This window comes from Anolis carolinensis, chromosome 2 (genome assembly GCF_035594765.1).
Source record: "Anolis carolinensis isolate JA03-04 chromosome 2, rAnoCar3.1.pri, whole genome shotgun sequence".
NCBI classification, from domain to species: Eukaryota; Metazoa; Chordata; class Lepidosauria; order Squamata; family Dactyloidae; genus Anolis; species Anolis carolinensis.
The window spans coordinates 140,039,400-140,059,415 of record NC_085842.1 but is presented as its reverse complement, the minus strand read 5'-3'; the positions used below and the strand labels follow the sequence as shown (position 1 = coordinate 140,059,415).

The 20,016-nt window shown below is 38.9% G+C and overlaps 1 protein-coding gene across 1 annotated transcript in view; it reads left to right on the top strand.

Annotated features, from left to right (window-relative positions):
* The first annotated feature begins 15,071 nt into the window (after positions 1-15,071).
* LOC100555394 (myosin-1B) overlaps positions 15,072-20,016 on the top strand; it is a 34,186-nt gene continuing 29,241 nt past the window's right edge. Inside the window, exons 1-5 of the mRNA XM_003217085.4 lie at positions 15,072-15,138; positions 15,354-15,401; positions 18,773-18,998; positions 19,090-19,233; positions 19,330-19,486. Coding sequence (XP_003217133.1) covers positions 18,795-18,998; positions 19,090-19,233; positions 19,330-19,486 — 505 coding nt within the window. The 5' untranslated portion in view covers positions 15,072-15,138; positions 15,354-15,401; positions 18,773-18,794. The remainder of the gene's footprint in view (positions 15,139-15,353; positions 15,402-18,772; positions 18,999-19,089; positions 19,234-19,329; positions 19,487-20,016) is intronic.

Genomic DNA, 20,016 nt, shown 5'->3' with positions numbered 1-20,016 from the left:
CCCTTTGGGGAGATGGAGGCGGAGTATAAAAATAAAGTACTATTATTATTGTTATTTTATAATGTTTGGGTTATGTTATATCCCAGCCAGCCATGGCTTAAGAGCCTGATCAGGAGCTGAACTCTAACAAAGATGAGGCTTATTATGACTTTTCACCCAGTTCTGAGAATCCTTTGCAGCTCCAGGTGCCTGGAGAGATCAGCCAGTAAGAGCCGTTAATTGGAAGAGTCTCCTACTCTTCCTCCCTTGTCTGTGCCAGATGTTCTTAGCTCGCCTGAGAATGCGGATTTTAATCGAAGAGAATTTCAAATCGTGAGAGAAGCGCAAAACAAGGTCTTCGTAAAAGTCAACATCTGGCGTCCCAAGGGGATAGAGTTCCCATGGGAAGTTTTTGGGAGTATTGTTCTCCCTATTTTGGATTCAGTTTAGGATCCATAAAAGTGTTTTGCTCAGTGACTTCTTTGCGGTGTCAACTTTGCTCTTCCTTGAGGGAGGTTTTCCCAACTCTAGCTCCTGTTTGTTTCCAAGCCGAGTTTCCAGTTCCGTCGGGCTGGGCCGTGACTCTCGAGTAGAACCAGATTTCAACCTAGTTTCCACCTTGTTCCTGATCCAAGCTTTGCCACAGTTTCATCTACGTTCTTGTCTGTTTGCTAAGAAGTATTCTAGTGAATTTGAACTTTGCTATTTCCAGCCTTGTTTCCTTGTTTCAACTCAAGAACATTCTAACTGCTTTGGAGTGAACTTTTGCCCTCTGGACTTTGGATTATAATATTGGACCTTTTCTTTCACCTTATTGGACTAATCATTGACTTTCCTAAAAGAACTATTTCCTCCTCAAACTTTATACCTATTTTCATCTGGATTTATATTTGCTTTAATAAAGATATTATATGTTATATTGATTCCTGTCTGGTTTTTGCGTCTTCACGCTGCCTTGGGGTGCAACAGGTTATCCCTCGCTTTTTAGGGATTTTTTCTTTCTATAAATAAAATCTCCTTAAAAACATCCACCCTTTCCCCCTGCTGGCCTTGCCCTTCAACTTCTCTGGAAGCAGTAGTAGGAGGGAGGCAGGGCAGGGCACTATTCCTTCCTGCCAAATATCAGAGATGCTCCACACACCACACACACAACCCAGTGTCCAGCCCCACCATTTCACTTCTTCTTTAACTGGCTGCAATGGGGGGATTCCCCTCCCCTTCCCATCATTGTTGGCTATGTCATGGTTTGTCCTTATATCCTTTATTACGACCTGGCTTAAAAGCATCAGAGTTACTTAAAATACCACTATTTCTGTAATGCTTTCTCCTCCATCTGCAGAAAAAACTGGGTTTAAAGACAGGGCTTAAGATGCCGCTATTTCTGTGATGCTTTCACCTCTGTCTGTAGAAGAGAACTGGGCTTAAAGACAGGGCTTAAAATACAGTACCACTATTTCTGTGATGCTTTCCCCTTCATCTGCAGAAGAGGACTGAGTTTAAAGACAGAGCTTAAGATACTGCTATTTCTGTGATGCTTTTCCCTCCATCTGCAGAAGATAACTGGGTTTAAAGACAGGGCTTAAGATTCCACTATTTATGTGATGCTTTCACCTCTGTCTGCAGAAGAGAACTGGGTTTAAAGACAGCGCTTAAGATTCCACTATTTATGTGATGCTTTCACCTCTGTCTGCAGAAGAGAACTGGGTTTAAAGACAGGGCTTAAGATACAGCTATTTCTGTGATGGGGGGATCTGCAGAGCAGTGATGGGCAAGGCGAGGCAGGCAGCAAGCAAGACATTCTTCTCCTCCGATTGGCCTAACAGGCAGGGCTCAGAAGGAAATAGCAATTCTCCACGGGCCATGTGAGGAGTGCCACGTGGTATGAAAATCAGGCAAGGAAATGGTACCTGCTCCCACTTTCTGTACCAAGCTTATTTCCATTCCTGAGGAGGGATTCCCATTTCGGGCTCCTGCCCGAAACAAAAGGAACAAAAGAACGAATGAAATGGGAGAAACGGGTGCCTCACACATTTCTAATTAATAGCATTTCAATGCATTTTAATGGAAAATTCATTTTGACATAAGAGAGTTTGAGTTAAGAGCTCGGTCATGGAATAAATTAAACTCTGAAGTCAAGGTATCACTGTATTCAAGAAATCCAAAGATACAAATGTGTTGCATCTTTGGCTTTCTTGCCTGAGATTTCAACTAGTTTTTCATCCATTTTAAAGCTCCTAGTTCCTTTTAAATTTAATTTTAGTCACCACTGTCTGCTCAATAGAGGTGTGGATGTATACTCTTGCACACAGCCAGACACAGGGCACAGGTCTGTGATGAAATCGTGTTTTTATTTCCTCATCAAAATCCAGAGCAGGGCTGCTGGGGAGGAGGTGCTTACTCCACTCTGCACATTTTCTTATTGTAAGATTATCCCCAGAATTGCTTTTAGTCCCACAAAAGACACAGAAAAATATGAATTAGAATAAAGAGATAAAATTATAGGGCAATCCAAAGCAATGGTTTGATTTTTATGTTATACTAATTCATATAAAATAACATTTTCTAGCGCTCTTTAATATAGAATATTAAGAATTTGCTTCAGCAACTCTTTTGGGTTCATCACTTTTGAAGGTGCTCAGCAAACATAATCCATATTGTTGGAATTCAAACCCACATTGCCCAAGTCTGCAGTCCTCAATGAAGAGTAGTTAGTTAATTTAGAATAGGCTGAGGGTGTTCCCTCTCCCTTGACTCCGGAATGACTGTTGGAATGTATCTATTTCTTCTCTGCTCTCTGTTTCTGCTCTCATTCTGATTGGTTGAACAGAATAGATACTTTGCAGGTGCATGCCTTTTGTCTTTTGACTTCTACTTTTACATCTCAGTGTGTGTAGTGTGTATTGAGATCTCGCTCTGCTTGTGTGTCAGGAGAGATGTAGTGCTTGGTGATTTTTCCCTCTCTTTTTAAAAGTAATCTTTATTGGAAGTTCCTGAACCAGGCATAGTTAAAAGATAGAGGAGGTTGGGACGGGGGTGTTGGTTTTTATATTTTTAATTCTCTTTGTAATTTTTTTAAAATAAAAAATCATCTTTCCCCTTATCTTAGTCTATTTTCAGGGACCTTTCATTTCTGTCTTCTTTAGATTTATATCTGCAAATTCATATAGTTCTTCAATAGCTGCTAGTCAGTTACGTTCATGGATCTTCCTGTATGTTTCTTCATTAAAAATGTTGGTCTATCCATGTCCATAATTTCCATGGTTTTGTCTAACCAGTGATCTTCTGTTGGTATTTCTTCCACTTTCCAGTACTGCACATAAACCATCCTTGCTGCTGTTGTCAGATAGATAAACAGGATGTCTTTATATGTATCCAAATCAATATCTGTATCTATCAGTCCTAATAAGAAATATTCGGGTTTCAATGGAATTTTTATTTTCAAAATCTTCTGGCATGCCTCCTGTATCATTTTCAAATATTTTCTTGCTTTTTTACAAGTCCACCACATATGGTAAAATTACCCCTCTTGTGTTTTGCACTTCCAACATTTGTTACCTAGTTTCTGTGGAGTCATGTACCATTGGTAGAACATCTTTGTACCAGTTTTCTTTTAGATCTATTGCATTGTATATTTCAATTTCTTATTTCACATCTGGTCCCATTCCTTTAAACTTATGAGCCTCCCAATGTTTGTGGCCCACTTAATCATGCAATTTTTTTTATCAGTTCCATTTCAGTGGACTATTCTAATAATTTGTTGTAGATGCATGTTATAGTAATCTCTTTGAATCCTAGAAGAGATGGAGTGGTAGAGTCGCTAGGACCCAATTCTTTACAATTAAGAAATGTAGTTATTATTTTTGTAAATAAACCTTTTGGAATCTTCAAGATTTAACCCTGCATGTTTGCCTCCTAAGTTCTAACTTTATGCTCTGCTTGCTGTGAGCTGAATGCTCAACTATAAGTATCCCGCTTTTGTATTTTTGGATGCTCTGCTGTATTTTTGGGAGTTTTCTCTAACAGAAAATCCTAACACATATCAGAAGACACGTAGTAGTCTAAATGTTACCAATCAGGGCCCTTCCACACAGCAACACAACCCAGAATATCAAGGCAGATAGTCCACAATAGCTGCTTTGGACTGGATTATCTGAGTCCACACTACCATATAATTGAGTTTAATCTGGATTTTATACAGCTGTGTGGAAAGAGCCCTAATGGGTGTAGAAAACTGAGAGAATATAACCACTAGATAGAGAACATAAAGCCCTTAAGTTTGATAATGAAGATTGTTTGTAGTTTGTAGGTATTGGGGGTTTTTATGTTCAGGATGTAGCACTATTATTCTAGAAAAAGTATTTTTAATCTTTTCAGAATTCAGAATTATAAAATTAAAAAAAATTGGACACAGAGTTGACAACACACAACCAGATGAGTCAATATGTAGCTTCTAAATTCTCCTCGCAGGATACATCAATATAATGTCCTAGTGACTTTCAGGTATGTAACTTCAGTCCTGTAACTTGACATGAGACTTAAACATTTCTTTATTTTCAACTTATATATTAATTTATGAAATCTTTTCCACATAAAGCATATTTGTTACAAAGTACTTCACTTCAGTTCCACTTGGTATTATTGCTATTGTCTTTCACTCTTTTGGATACATAAAACTGTTATTATATAACTTCCAGAACAGTTATTTCGATTTGGTTATGCAACTTTCTTCTCTTTCTAATGTATATTTCTCCTCAGCCATCAAGCTGAATAACTTATATCTTATAGTCACTCTTTTCCATCGATAGTTTGAATGAAAACTTAGTCCCATAGGTCTCGCAGCTTCACCTGGCTGAAGACTTAGACTCAAAGTAGTCTTTTTTTTTCCTTCAGTACTACAACTGAAGCCTCGATCTTAAACAAATATCCCCTTCACTCTAGCTCCCTGGCTAGAGACTTACTAATTACAAACTGTTTCCTCTTTTTCCTCACAGCTAGCTCCACCCCTTTTTCTTGCTAGCCACTCTAAAATGGATACATTTCTATTGCAAAGGCTGCGTAACCATGGTGATGCATTGACCAATCAGATGTAGCCAACTCCTACCTGTTCTTGCCATAATATCAACATTACTATACCTAGACAAAATCCCCATTATAATTAGTTTTTACATTACATAGGTTTTATTTTAATGTCTTAATAAAATATTTAATTATTAAAAAAGAGAAGAGTGGGTGGGTAAGAGGGTGAATAAGACAAAGTTGGACCCTTGTAGTTTCTTCCAACTCTCTGATTGTATGAAGGTAAACAGTGGCAAATGCAATAGCTTTCTTGAATAAAGTGAATGAAACCTGGAACTCATTTATGTGCATGTCAAGTGAATGAAACCTGGAACTGATTTAAACTGTTGAGATGACAATGCTGTGAAATGCCTTTCTTTCAGGCCCAGTTGTGCATGAATTCTAAAACAAAATCTGATTCTGGAGTATTAAAATCCAGAGCATAAACTAATAGAATGATGTTTAATAAAACTTTTTTTATGACAATGAAAAATTATAAGTGCTGAACTTTTTGTAATATTTTATAAGAGAACAAAATTAGACAAATTAATGCTGCTACTGAATCAATAGATTTGGAACACTGGGAACACATTAAGACATGAGAAAGATACAAAATGGTCATCTGGAAAGATGAGTGAGCCTGACATTAGGGCAGTCTTGCTTTTCCACAGTGTTAGTAATGTATGCTTATGGCTAAGGCAAAGGAAGAGCGGTTGCATCTCACATTACAGAGGTGGGTGCAGGGACGATCATTGCAAGAGGCACAGGAGAATCCTTCTTCAGCTTTATCACTCTTGCATGATGACCCTTTTGGAAGCTGTGAATTCTTTCAATTAGATAAACTCTGGGGCAAATCCTTACTGCTCTTACATGTTTCCCCCCCTCCCCCCAAAATAACTTGTTTTCTGAGATACATTTATTCCTTTATGTCCTGAGACCTTACATCAAAAAGGCACTTCAGTTGCAGGGATAGTGGATTTTCTTAGTTTTGAATGAATTGTAGCTTGTACACCCATGAGCATCTTCCATGGGGAAAAAAACAGGTTGTTTACCTGTAACTATGATTTTTCAAGTAGTCATCTGTGAAATCAATTGTGACTTGATTACTTTGGACAATATCTACTGTGTGATGTAATTAGAAATAAATAACAGCAAACCTTGCCCTGTTTTTAGGCATTTAATGACCTTTAAAACCCACCAATTAAAACCATTACAGGTTGAGCATTCTTTTTCTTTAATTACAAAATCTGAAACTATCCACACAGGTGGCTATGGCTAAAATAGTGATATCTTTGCTTTCCGATTGTTCAGTGAACACATGCACAAAATTATTACAATATTCTATAAAATTATGTCTGGCTACGTATATAAAGCATATATGAAACACATAAAATTTTTGTGTTTAGATTTGGGTCCATCTATGTTTTATTATGTACATATGCAAATACAGGTATTCAAAAAAATAATAATCTGAAGTTCAAAACATTTCTGGTCCCAAGAATTTTGGCTAAATGGAGACATATATCCACCATGCACTCAAACATGCCTTGTTTTTTCCACAGTGCAGCTGGCTGCTCCTCTTCTGTTATTTGGACTAAATTTTGAATGGGCTTTGTATTGTTGTCATCCATAATGCAACCCCCTCCACACTTGCTGTTGTGCAGAAAAACTTGGTGGACAGAGTAAGGAGAGATTAACTTCTCTAGCTTCCTCCAGCCAGATGGTATAGGCCAGGATGGCAGGCTCATCTAGAATCAATTCCTAATTACACTGTCTTTTTTTTTTCATTTACTGATCTGGCATTCAACAGCATCATTTTCAATCCAGAGGGACTAAGGGTATCTAGGCTATTTTGTGCATGAGGCAGTTTGGGGGTGACAAATATTCTCTTACTCTGTCTTTCACTACCATATCTACCTGAAATGATCTTCCAGAACAACTAAATTAAGAGGACAGCAGCCCTAAAGATTCAATGGGTGATCAGTTCCAATTTTACACATAGTACACTTTAATAACATGATAGTGATGAACTTGGTTTTAAAGTCAATTAAATAGCAAATACAAAATGTTAACTAAAAAGCAATTTGTAAATCTTACTGATATTTTACAGCTGAGTTGTATGAGCTATATGTGTGCCACACATTTGTTTAGAATATAAGTTTATATTAATAATATTAATATAATATTAATGCTGCAATACATGCATATAAGTGCCAAGGTTATTACTGTTTTTGTGCTCAAGGATTTCTTTCAGTTCCTGAAAACTTTTATCCAATTCTATGTAATTTATATCAAAGATGAAGGCAATTTGGAGGTTGTGATCTGGAAAGCTAATTCCTGAAACAGTTTAAGGCTCCTAATTTCTGACACATTTGGTTCATCCAACCTGCCACTCTCTCAGAATAACAGCATTTCTAAATAGCCAGACAGATTGGTTAAATTTCTGAGTCTGCAAATTCACATGTTCTCAGAAAATTCAACTACTGGAAGTCTCAATTCACTTAGACATATAGAGCCAAACAACAAAGAGCAAATGTTTTTATAGAAAGAAATGACAAATAAAATATATCTAATTTTGGTATACAGACTGATTTTGGTATATACAAGATCAGTTCTGTAGGTTTGTTCTTAGGTTGAGTTCGTATGTAAGTCAGAAAGTTACATTTTTTAATGTAACTCCAGCTATCTATCTATAACTATATCTTTATCAATCATCTTTGGAAAGCAGAGGAAAGGGTTAACATTTCCGTGAGGTTGTTTTGCTGTCAGTGTCCCTGTTCAGAAAATTTCACCCCACTTTAATTGGATTTTGAAATATCTGGCTTGTTGTGGAAGAAAAATAAATTCTAAAACTTCAGTTAGGACATCTTTTCCTCACAATAGCTCTTCCAGGAGTCAATTTATCTCATTGGCTGTTGTCTCGCTCCTGTTATTAACCATGAGTTGTTTGTAAGTCGGATGTTTGTAACGGGGGGATTGCCTGTACAAGACTGGATATTTATCAGTGTAGTCTGGCTCTTTGGAGAAGATAATGCTTGGAGAAGAGAATGATGATGGGGAAAATGGAAGGAAAAAGGAAGAGGGGTCGACCAAGGGAAAGATGGATGGATGGTATCCTTGAAGTGACTGGCTTGACCTTGAAGGAGCTGGAGGTGGCCATGGCTGACAGGGAGCTCTGGCGTAGGCTGGTCCATGAGGTCACGAAGAGTCAGAAGTGACTGAACGAATAAACAACAAGTCTGGCTCTTAGCAATGCCAGTTGGATACTAAACCTATATGCAAATAGGCTAGAGATGAGTTACAGTAGAAGTCTAGAGGGACATATTAGTTCTCCATAAGATTTTGAAGGTCTGCACCACATTTGTGGGAAATGTGTTCCCACAAATAAACAAACGAAATAGGCGTTTTTTTTTCCCCTCATGCCTTATGGGCACATGGGTCATCCTGGACACCATTAGGAGGCATTTTAAAAGTATTTTTTATTGCAAAAAATGTTTTGAGTTCTAGAAGGGGCCAAGAGGCCTCAGAAATGTTGGAAATACATTCCCATTTTGGACCATTTTTTTTAAAAAACAAACAAACACGATCCTTGAGGGCCCATTGAGGGTCTGCATTTTGTCCAGCCCTGAAATAGGGAACACTCTGTCTGATTCCTACAAGCATGGGTGGAATAACACACCAGACTAACATATCAGAGAACTAGTGAACAGACATATTCTTTTTGAATAATTTTCCCAACCATGTTAACTTGTAGATTTAGATAAGTAGCCAATGGAAGCACTTCTACTTCAAACGGCTAAGGGAGGGGTTGAAAACAGACGAACTGGGAGGGGGAGGTGACCCCCATATCTAGTATCATGGATGTTGGTGTCCTTTTGTTTTGACCAAAAAACACCATAATATATCATGTGAAGCAGTTTACAGTGTACTAATGATTGTGACCTACATATTTCACAAGCATGCAATTGACCCAAAACCATTCCACAGCATATTGCATAGAATAGTAGTTAGACCTTGGAATGAAACTGGTAGCGTCTAGGCCCTCCATGAAATCTTGTACATTGGTAGTTGAGCTTCCCTCAATGGATCAGTATTGAACTAGTTTTAACTTTGTATGAGTATGAGGTGTCATAGTAAATTATGTTGATGACTTATTATGGTTGTGTTATATGTTTTGTATTGGTAATTGAATGTTTTGCCTATGTCGTAAATCATGCTGAGTCCCTTTGGGGAAATAGAGAAGTATATAAATAAAGATGATGATGATGATGATGATTATGCAATAAACAAGATGCTCCCTGAAGAGTTGTACTGCCTATCTGTACAAGAGTACTATACATGTGAACTCAACTGAGAAAGATGTTTATCTTTACCTCTTTGAGCGTTAATATCTTTAACTTGGAAAGATACCTGAAAATGTGTCTGAAGTCAACATAATTTTCTGTAGAGCTCTTCATGATACAACTCATTTTCATGAACCATTAAGAGGTGATACATTTTCATTATCTGAGCTTCAGCGCTTGTGTATTTAATTGTTTATTCCAATGATTACCAAAGTCATATGGAAACATTTAAACTGCTTAAAAGATTAGGATTTCCTACTATTAGCTGTTTACAGGTTTATATGGAGCATTTGATTTTAGAAATTACATCCACAACAGAACTCTTAATCATCCATTTGATCTCCTGAATTTCCCATATCTGAATTGCTTGTTTCTCATACTTTCACACATTCACGTGGCTTACTAGAGAAAAAGTGCCCAAGGCAAATGTTTTTATTTTAAAATAATCTTTTAGGATTGTTTTTGTTTTTTCCCCTCCCTCCCTCTCCCTATCACAACATTTCCTCAGCATCTGGCTGCCCTTGATTTTGCACGTTTGCTTGGGCTGGAAGCTTGGCCTGGTGATTTCCAACCCTTTTGCAAAGACAGATCCAGAGCCATACCATGTGGACTTAAAATGTTTTTAATTGCTATGCTTCTCTCAGATATGCCTAGTGGCTCTTAGTACTCCTTGAAGAATCCTGGCAATGGCATGGATCTGATGCCACTGACTGGGCAGAATGATGGAGCTATGCCAAGGTATCAAGGGATGCCAGACCATGCAGTCAATCTCACAGATAATCTTATGGGGATTTCATCAGAACACACCAGCTAGATATATATGCAGTCTCCCTTTATATATATTTATACACAGAAATATGCACATATTCCTTGCTCTTGGAGTTACCCTCAGATTAATTTTACATATCTCTTTCAGCTCTTTCTAATGGCCACATCACAATCGATACAATTTGCAGATTGTTGCATCTTCATTAAATATGAATGTTATAAAGCACCCTGGTGAATATTCATTTGTTGCTCCTCTACAAATGAAACTATTTAAAAATAAAATAAAATAATTATTACAGCATCAAGACCAATCTGGTGTGTAATCTGTCCTGCCCTAATCTGAAGCATTTCTGTCAGTACCAGTCTAACACACAAGCTACAATTTTAGGGATCTGTAAATATATAAAAAATACAATTTACTAAATTTCAGGGCTTACATAATTCACATCTTGGTAACACTATGCAGCTTCCTAAATGTAATTCAGTTAAATGCCTAAACATATTTTAACTCTGACTCTTGACTCTGAAAATACTACATTTAAATCTGAATTTGTGTTATTTTAATCCAACCAGCATTCTGACTCACTTCCGTGCCAGACTAAAGAACTCTTAACAATGTGTCTATATGCTTTGTTTTACAAAATGATTATATTAAATACCCCACCCCATCTCTGTGACAGGGAATCTCATATGCTTAGCCTTGTGTGCACAAGATTCTTATGGGGTTGTTGTATGTCTTTCGGGCTGTGTGGCCATGTTCCAGAAGCATTCTCTCCTGACGTTTCGCCCACATCTATGGCAGGCATCCTCAGAGGTTGTGAGGTATGGAGAAAACTAAGCAAAGAGGTTAATATATATCTGTGGAAAGTCTAGGGTGAGAGAGGTCAGTGTGAATGTGTAGTTAATCACTTAAATTAGCATTGAAAAGCTTATCTGCTGTCTTCTTCCTGCCTCTGGGGCATCCTTTGTTTAGAGTCGTTAACTGCCCTTGGTTGATTCATGTCTGGAAACCCTCTGTTTTCAGAGTACTGCTTTTTATTTACTGTTCTGATTTTTGAGTTTTGTAATACTGGTAGCCAGATTTTGTTCATTTTCATGGTTTCTTCCTTTCTGTTGAAGTTGTCCACATGCTTGTGGATTTCAATGGCTTCTCTGTGTAGTCTGACATGATAGTTGTTAGAATGGTCCAGCATTTTTGTGTTCTCAAATAGTATTCTGTGTCCAGGCTGGTTCATCAAATGCTCTGCTATGGCTGATTTCTCTGGTTGAATTAGTCTGCAGTGCCTTTCATGTTCTTTGACTCTTGTTTGGGCGCTGCGTTTGGTGGTCCCTATGTAGACTTGTCCACAGCTGCATGGTATCCGGTAGACTCCTGCAGAAGAGAGAGGATCCCTCTTGTCCTTCGCTGACCGTAGCATTTGTTGGATTTTCTTCGTGGGTTTGTAGATAGTTTGTAGGTTGTGCTTCTTCATCAGCTTCCCTATGCGGTCAGTAGTTCCCTTGATGTATGGTAAGTACACCTTTCCTCTGGGTGATACGTAGATGACACCTTCACGATTTGGAGCCATGGAGAGGAAGAACTCAGCAAGTTCCTGGACCATCTTAACAGCATCCACCCAAACATCCAATTCACCATGGAAAAAGAAAAGGAAGGAAAACTGCCATTTCTAGATGTTCTGGTCATCCGCAAACCCAATCAACAATTGGGCCACACAGTTTACAGAAAACCTACACACACAGATAGATACCTTCATAAAAACTCCAACCATCACCCAAGTCAAAAAAGGAGCACAATCAAAGCCCTGACAGACCGTGCACAAAGAATCTGCGAACCTCACCTCCTCCAAGGTGAACTCAACCACCTAAACTGGGCTCTACAGGCCAATGGATACTCCACCACAGACATCAGAAGAGCTGCAAGGCCAAGAACAAGCCATGAGAGTCAAGACAAAGATCCACCCAGAGGAAAGGTGTACTTACCATACATCAAGGGAACTACTGACCGCATAGGGAAGCTGATGAAGAAGCACAACCTACAAACTATCTACAAACCCACGAAGAAAATCCAACAAATGCTACGGTCAGCGAAGGACAAGAGGGATCCTCTCTCTTCTGCAGGAGTCTACCGGATACCATGCAGCTGTGGACAAGTCTACATAGGGACCACCAAACGCAGCGCCCAAACAAGAGTCAAAGAACATGAAAGGCACTGCAGACTAATTCAACCAGAGAAATCAGCCATAGCAGAGCATTTGATGAACCAGCCTGGACACAGAATACTATTTGAGAACACAAAAATGCTGGACCATTCTAACAACTATCATGTCAGACTACACAGAGAAGCCATTGAAATCCACAAGCATGTGGACAACTTCAACAGAAAGGAAGAAACCATGAAAATGAACAAAATCTGGCTACCAGTATTACAAAACTCAAAAATCAGAACAGTAAATAAAAAGCAGTACTCTGAAAACAGAGGGTTTCCAGACATGAATCAACCAAGGGCAGTTAACGACTCTAAACAAAGGATGCCCCAGAGGCAGGAAGAAGACAGCAGATAAGCTTTTCAATGCTAATTTAAGTGATTAACTACACATTCACACTGACCTCTCTCACCCTAGACTTTCCACAGATATATATTAACCTCTTTGCTTAGTTTTCTCCATACCTCACAACCTCTGAGGATGCCTGCCATAGATGTGGGCGAAACGTCAGGAGAGAATGCTTCTGGAACATGGCCACACAGCCCGAAAGACATACAACAACCCTGTGATCCCGGCCATGAAAGCCTTCGACAACACAAGATTCTTATGGATTATATCATTAGCCAGGTCTATAATAATCCAATTTAATTATTTTTGTCATTCTTCATTTAACTTGTTTCAATGTACAGTAGAGTCTCACTTATCCAACCTTTGCTTATCCAATGTTCTGTATTATCCAACGCAGTCCGCCTCCCGCCCGGATCCTCAGCTGTTTCTCTAGGCAGCAACGCACAGAGGGCCAGCACGCCCAACAACAACACAAGTACAGCCACATTCCCAAACAAGTGGCAGACATGTTGTAAAACGATGTTTTGGTGCTTAATTTGTAAAATCATAACGTAATTTGATGTTTAATAGGCTTTTCCTTAATCCCTCCTATTATCCAACATTTTTGCTTATTCAACGTTCTGCCGGCCCGTTTATGCTAGATAAGTGAGACTCTACTGTACATAAAAATGGAATCCTTAGAAGTGTGTATAGTACTATATAGTGCCCTTTATGCTGTCTAGTGATGTTCTATTTCCTTTTGTGCACATTTGAATGCATTGGAAACGTATCCAACCTTTTTTTACCTGTATATTTGATTTAGATCCACAACTGTGAAGAAACATGAGAAATAGCTACATTTTGGATTTTCCAAGGCAACATATTATTATGTCAGAAACTTTCATTTTGATGCAGCTGTGATATATGGCTGCTAGTGCCTACATAAAGCTGACATCTAGGATGTATATTTCTCATAATCATGTACTGAAAGAGGGGACGTGGTGGCACAGCAGATTAAACTGCTAAGATGCAGAACTTGCTGGCCAGAAGGTCGGTGGTTCGAATCTGCAGGATGGGGCGAGTTCCTGTTGTTAGCCCCAGCTTCTGCCAACCTAGCAGTTTGAAAGCATGCAAATGTGAGCAGATCAATAGGTACCACTTCAGCAGGAAGGAAATGGCGCTCCATGCAATCATACCAGCCACATGACCCAGGAGACATCTACGGACAATGATGTCTCTTTGGCTTAGAAATGGAGATGAGATGAGCACCACCCCCCAGAGTTGGACTCAACTAGACTTAATATCAGGGGGAAACCTTTTACCTTATGGACTGAAAGAAGCACCAAATTTCCTCATCAATTTCTCTTTCTGTAGATCATGAGAGTACAGATTTAGATGTGTGTTCATAAGATTGTACTGAAATCCATGACTATAATACAGTAGACCCTTGTTATCTACTTGACTTTGGTTTAAGGACTCCCTGTGGATATGAGTGCTCAGGTCACATTATATAAATGATGTCTCTTATGCAAAATAGCAAAACATAGGTTGCTTTTTGGATAAAAACATTTTCAAGCTGTGGATAGTGGAATCAGTGGATGCAGAATTTGTTGATATGGAGGGCCAAGTGCTGATTTCATCAGAACACACCATAGTGTACATATTCAAGGGTAGTGTTTTCCATCTGCATGCACAAAACTACTTATGCAACTTTAAACTGAATGTAAGTACCCTGCATTAGTCAAAGATGTCCAACTGCTTCTGTTAAGGAATTTATTTATGCATAAATCACCAACAGAATTCCTGACATTGTGTGTAAAACCATGCAACTTCTCACTGGAGGTTTCTACAGATCAAAATAGTCACATAAATCAGTTTTAAATGGCATCTCTCACCTTTGCCAAGATTTTAGAAGAGCTATGCCAAAGTTTCTTAGAAAAACAATAGGATGTTTCATTTTGATTGTGGCTGAATGTTAGTTTTTCTCAAATATTTTATCACAGGCACTTTACAGTGAATAGGAAGCATTGTTAATCCCATTTTCTTCCCTTGCTCACTATCCTCAAACAGAATGGTGCTATAAAAAGTAGTAGTGTTCAAGAGGTTGTTCAGCAATGACAACACCAGCAATAGAACTCAACTGAGTCCTTGTCTCATACTCTGGCTTTCTTGAATAGTCCAGATTCTCTCCTTTAAGGCCCTTATGAAATTATTTATAGGGCATTTACTCACATAGTCTGAAGGACATCAAATATTTCTAATTATATCCAGTCATGTCAAATGACAATCATGTCTTTAGTCAACTTTGCCAAACAATGCTTTACAGGAAAGGTTAGCCAAAAATGCCTGGAGTGAAGAATGAACTGCCGGGGGGAAGACAGGGATTGGTACTTGTGCTCATCCAACAGTATAAAAGGAGGTTTAGGACCAATCTGACTTGCCCTTCCAAAGACAGTTAATAGGTAAGTACTGGGTGGATTGCGGTGGACCTGAATGCATGTAGCACCCCAAAATTTCACACATGCCTGCTCATTCCAACTGCCAGTGCTAGTAATGCTGGAGGATTGACTTTGTCAACAGATTTCAAATGTGCCCTTTGATTTAGTTAGTAATTGGTGCCTTGAAGCCTTTTAAAAAAGCATTCAGCAACAAGAGATTCACCCTTTTTGTTTTACAGTCTTGTCCAGTGTTGACACTCCTCACTACCCATTTCGTGCATCAGGAGGTAAGACTCTGGTTTTACTCACTCTTGGGGAAAGGGTGATTTAAAGAGAACCTCCTTTTGGATCTGGGCTGAACAGACAGTTATTATTTGTTTTCTGCACGAAACTTTGCATGATGTTTGCATTCAGTCTCTATTACATGGTTTCCACATTGTGTGATGCATTGTTAGCAAGTGCTTCTCCCTATATAAGCACAGGCCAAGGCCTCTAGGTTTGAATTGCTGTCTTTTACATTATCAAAAACAGGTCTTCTTAATTTTTTTCACTCATGACCCCTTTCCACCCGAGAATGTTTACATGATGCTGGGTATACAGGTATATAAAATAGATATAAAAAGCCAGAATTTATTGATAACAAACCACCATTTGCAAGACTTGCTAAACAGGCAGATTTTACTTTTGTGGAGTCCAGCTAAAGCATTTCCTGCATGCTGTTGCTAACAGATTTGTATAAATGTCTAGCTGATATTACCTTTCACTTCTGCCACCTTTTTTGTGACCCCAACTTTGAGCTAAGGGAACCCCATGTGGGGTTGGAAGGAACCCACAGCTTAAGAAGCAGTGACCTACATTGTAGACTCATCTTGAATAATGTTCATAGCAGACAAACAGTTGGAAGCCAGAGTCTTGTCAATTTCTCAGTTAATAGCTCTGATGGAATCCATTTGGGAATGCATTTGGAATCAGTATGCTTTGTTTTTTTTCCCTTTTTTATTTAAAAATGATAGCTAACATTTCAGTTCGTTTTTCCTTTATTTTGATCGTTAGATAGTGCTTTAACATAGATAGATCTTGACAAACTAAACTAGTTTTTCAACCATGTCTGTGAGTTTGCAGGATAGCTACTTTAGTCTGCATACATTCAGCATCAATGGAGCATAACCTAATAGGGAAGAATGGCCCAATATAACTTTTCACACAGCTCCTTCCATCAAAAACATGGATTAACATTTTGGGAGTAGGGTAGCTTGCTGTGTTTCTATGATATTTATTTATTTATCATATCATAAGCAAACCAGGTGTACAGTTGTAATGTATTTAAAAACACCAAGTTAAAAACTTGGCATTATACTAAATGTGCTTTGGCTAGTAGCTGGTCACTTGGAGTGCCTATGGTGTTGCTATAAGAAGGTCCTCCATTGTACATGTGGCTGTGGCAGGGCTTAAACTGCATTGTAGTAGGTGATCTATTGTTTGCTCTTCTCCACACTCGCATGTCGTGAACTTCACTTTGTGGCCCCATTTCTTAAGGTTGGCTCTGCATCTTGTGGTGCCAGAGCACAGTCTGTTCAGTGCCTTCCAAGTCACCCAGCCTTCTGTATGCCCAGGAGGAAGTTTCTCATTCAGTGTCAGCCATGGCTTGAGGTTCTGGGTTTTAGCCTGCCACTTTTGGACTCTCGCTTGCTGAGGTTTTCCCTTCGAATCTCTCTGCAGATTTTAAAAAACTAATTTTTGATTCAAGGTGTTGGCGTGCTGGCTGATATCCAAACAGGAGATGGGCCAGAGATGTCACTGCCTTGGTCGTTTCATTATTGGGTGCTACTTCCTGACGGATGTCAGGTGGTGCAAAACCAGCTAAACAGTATAATTTTTCCAGTGGTGTGGGGCTGATGGTTAAATATAAAGCGGGAGATAGGAAAACCAAAGGGGACTAGAAACTTTTAGCAGATTTCATGTGTTACTAACTCACTTGGTTCATCAACATTTACATTCATTTTCTAATAGTTAAAAAAAGGTAAAGGTTTCCCCTGATGTTAAGTCCAGTCATGTCTGCCTCTGGGGGTTGGTGCTCATCTCCATTTCTAAGCCGAAGAGCCGGCATTGTCCGTAGACACCTCCAAGGTCATGTGGCCAGCATGACTGCATGGAGCGCCGTTACCTTTCCGCCGGAGCGGTACCTATTGATCTACTCACATTGGCATGTTTTCGAACTGCTAGGTTGGCAGAAGCTGTAGCTAACAGCAGGCGCTCACACCGCTCCCGGGTTTGAACCTGGGACCTTTCGGTCTGCAAGTTCAGCAGCTCAGCGCTTTAACACACTTTGCCACTGGGGCTCCTTACTTTCTAATAGTTAGGAATATATAATTTAATCTTTTAGAAAATGAATTCATAAAGGGTTTCGCCAATCAGAGTAAAGTCAGAACTACTAGGGGGGAAAGAATCACCGATCATGAAGACTCTCATGATTGTAGTTGACACTTCTTTACCATTAGCTGGGCTGATCCTCATGGATTATTTTTTAATCCAGTTTTGCATAGCGCAGTCCTACTGTTTTTAACTCACACTTGGCAAAAGGCAATGGAAGGGAAGGCAAAAACATTAAGAGGAAAGCAGTTATCAGGCTTGTTAGGCTCTGTCTAATCCAACTTTTGATTTACTATATAGTAAGCAAAATAAGAAATAATGAATGTCTTAGGCCCAACCACACCACGCTATTGCATTATAGTCTGCTTTAATTGCCATGGCAGCATCATAACACCCAAAAGGAAGTCTGTCATTCAAAATTTGACCTATTTATTCAGTTATGTGTTTCCTTTCTGAATTATACTCAACATTCTAAAGCTGTGTGTTCGGTATGAATTAAATGGAGTATGTGTTTAAAATAATCCAAAGTAGAGGTATATAATTTTTATGCAAACCTTTTCCTAAGAAAGATGAAACATTCTTGTTTTTCAGTGGTCCTATTTTTTCTCAGTTGTGTAGGTCCCAGTTTTGTTAGTACACACCATCTCAGTCTGCTGTCAGTACTAACAATGATATTTTATGAAGCTAAATTGTATGCAATGCTCCCTGTGTCGAATTGAGGTTCTCTGCCCTCTGGGTCTCTTGCATGTGTTGTCTGCCACACTGATACCAGTAGAGTGTTTAATCTAGAAATATGTAAATTCTCTGTACAAGTAAGGAAATTTCATTTACAGTAGAGTCTCATCCAACACTCGCTTATCCAACGTTCTGGATTATCCAACACATTTTGTAGTCAATGTTTTCAATACATCATGATATTTTGGTGCTAAATTCGTAAATACAGTAATTACTGCATAGCATTGAACAACTTTTTCTGTCAAATTCATTGTTAAACATGATGTTTTGGTGCTTAATTTGTAAAATCATAACCTAATTTGATGTGTAATAGGCTTTTCCTTAATCCCTCCTTATTATCCAACATATTCACTTATCCAACGTTCTGCCGGCCCGTTACTTTGGATAAGTGAGACTCTACTGTATGTCCTTATTTCACGAAACCATGAGCACTGGTTGAAGACTGTTAGAAAGAAAATAATACTTTCATATGATGTAATGAAGATGATCAGAGATACTTTTGGTAGCAGTATAAAGTTATGATCATCACATGGGCTGTTTTTCTCTCTTCTAGGGTTCTCTGTTAAACCACAGCCATGTCTTCGGATGCTGAGATGGCTGTCTTTGGGGTAGCGGCCCCTTATCTCCGCAAGTCAGAAAAGGAGAGAATTGAGGCTCAGAATAAGCCCTTTGATGCCAAGACATCAGTCTTTGTGGTGGACCCTAAGATCTCCTTTATAAAAGGCACTGTCCAGAGCAGGGAGGCAGGGAAGGTCACAGTCAAGAAAGAAGGTGGAGATGTGAGTATAGAAATACCAACCTGTGTGGGAAGGAAAGGTATAACATTTCTTCTTTATTCTCTTGGCTGAATGGCTTCTTGTTTCCTTGCAGACTGTGACTGTTAAGGATGACCAAGTCTTTCCTATGAATCCTCCCAAATATGACAAAATTGAGGACATGGCCATGATGACCCACCTGCATGAACCCGCTGTCCTGTATAACCTCAAAGAGCGTTATGCAGCCTGGATGATCTATGTGAGTACAGCTCTATATGTACTATTGTCTTTATAATATAATATACAATATTTATTTCTCAACGAAGTCCATTTGCTAGTTACCATTTCTTTACAGACCTACTCCGGTCTCTTCTGTGTCACTGTCAACCCCTACAAGTGGCTCCCAGTGTACAACCCCGAGGTGGTAACTGCCTACAGGGGCAAGAAGCGTCAGGAGGCTCCTCCCCACATCTTCTCCATCTCTGACAATGCGTATCAATTCATGTTAACTGGTGAGTTAGTCAGATTGCAACAGAGTGATTAGACAGAGGCCCCTTTTTACACTGCAATAAAAAATTCAGATTATCTTATTTGAACTGGATTATATGGCAGTGTAGACTCATATGATCCAGTTCAAAGCATATATATATATATATATATATATATATATATATATATATATATATATATATTATTACCGTCCATGGACCCACAGCTGTTAAGTGAATAACATACAAGAATTTACAGAACAGTCAAACTGGAGAAATTGCTAAACAAACACAAACTACACAATGTCAGGTAATACCTTGATCGGAGATTAGGCTCTTTCTCAGCCTTGCTGCCACTGCAAGGAACTTTGTCACTGTGAGGGTCATCTCATGGTGCTTATCCTCCATCAGATATCTGACCTCGTTGGGCTGAATAATAGTGGCACTGCAACAAGATGTGTTCTAATGATTATATTTCATTTTCACCGCACGGGCATAATCTTTGAGAGTAGGGGATACTGGATAGTCTGCCATTTAGCAGCTCTGATGGAAGT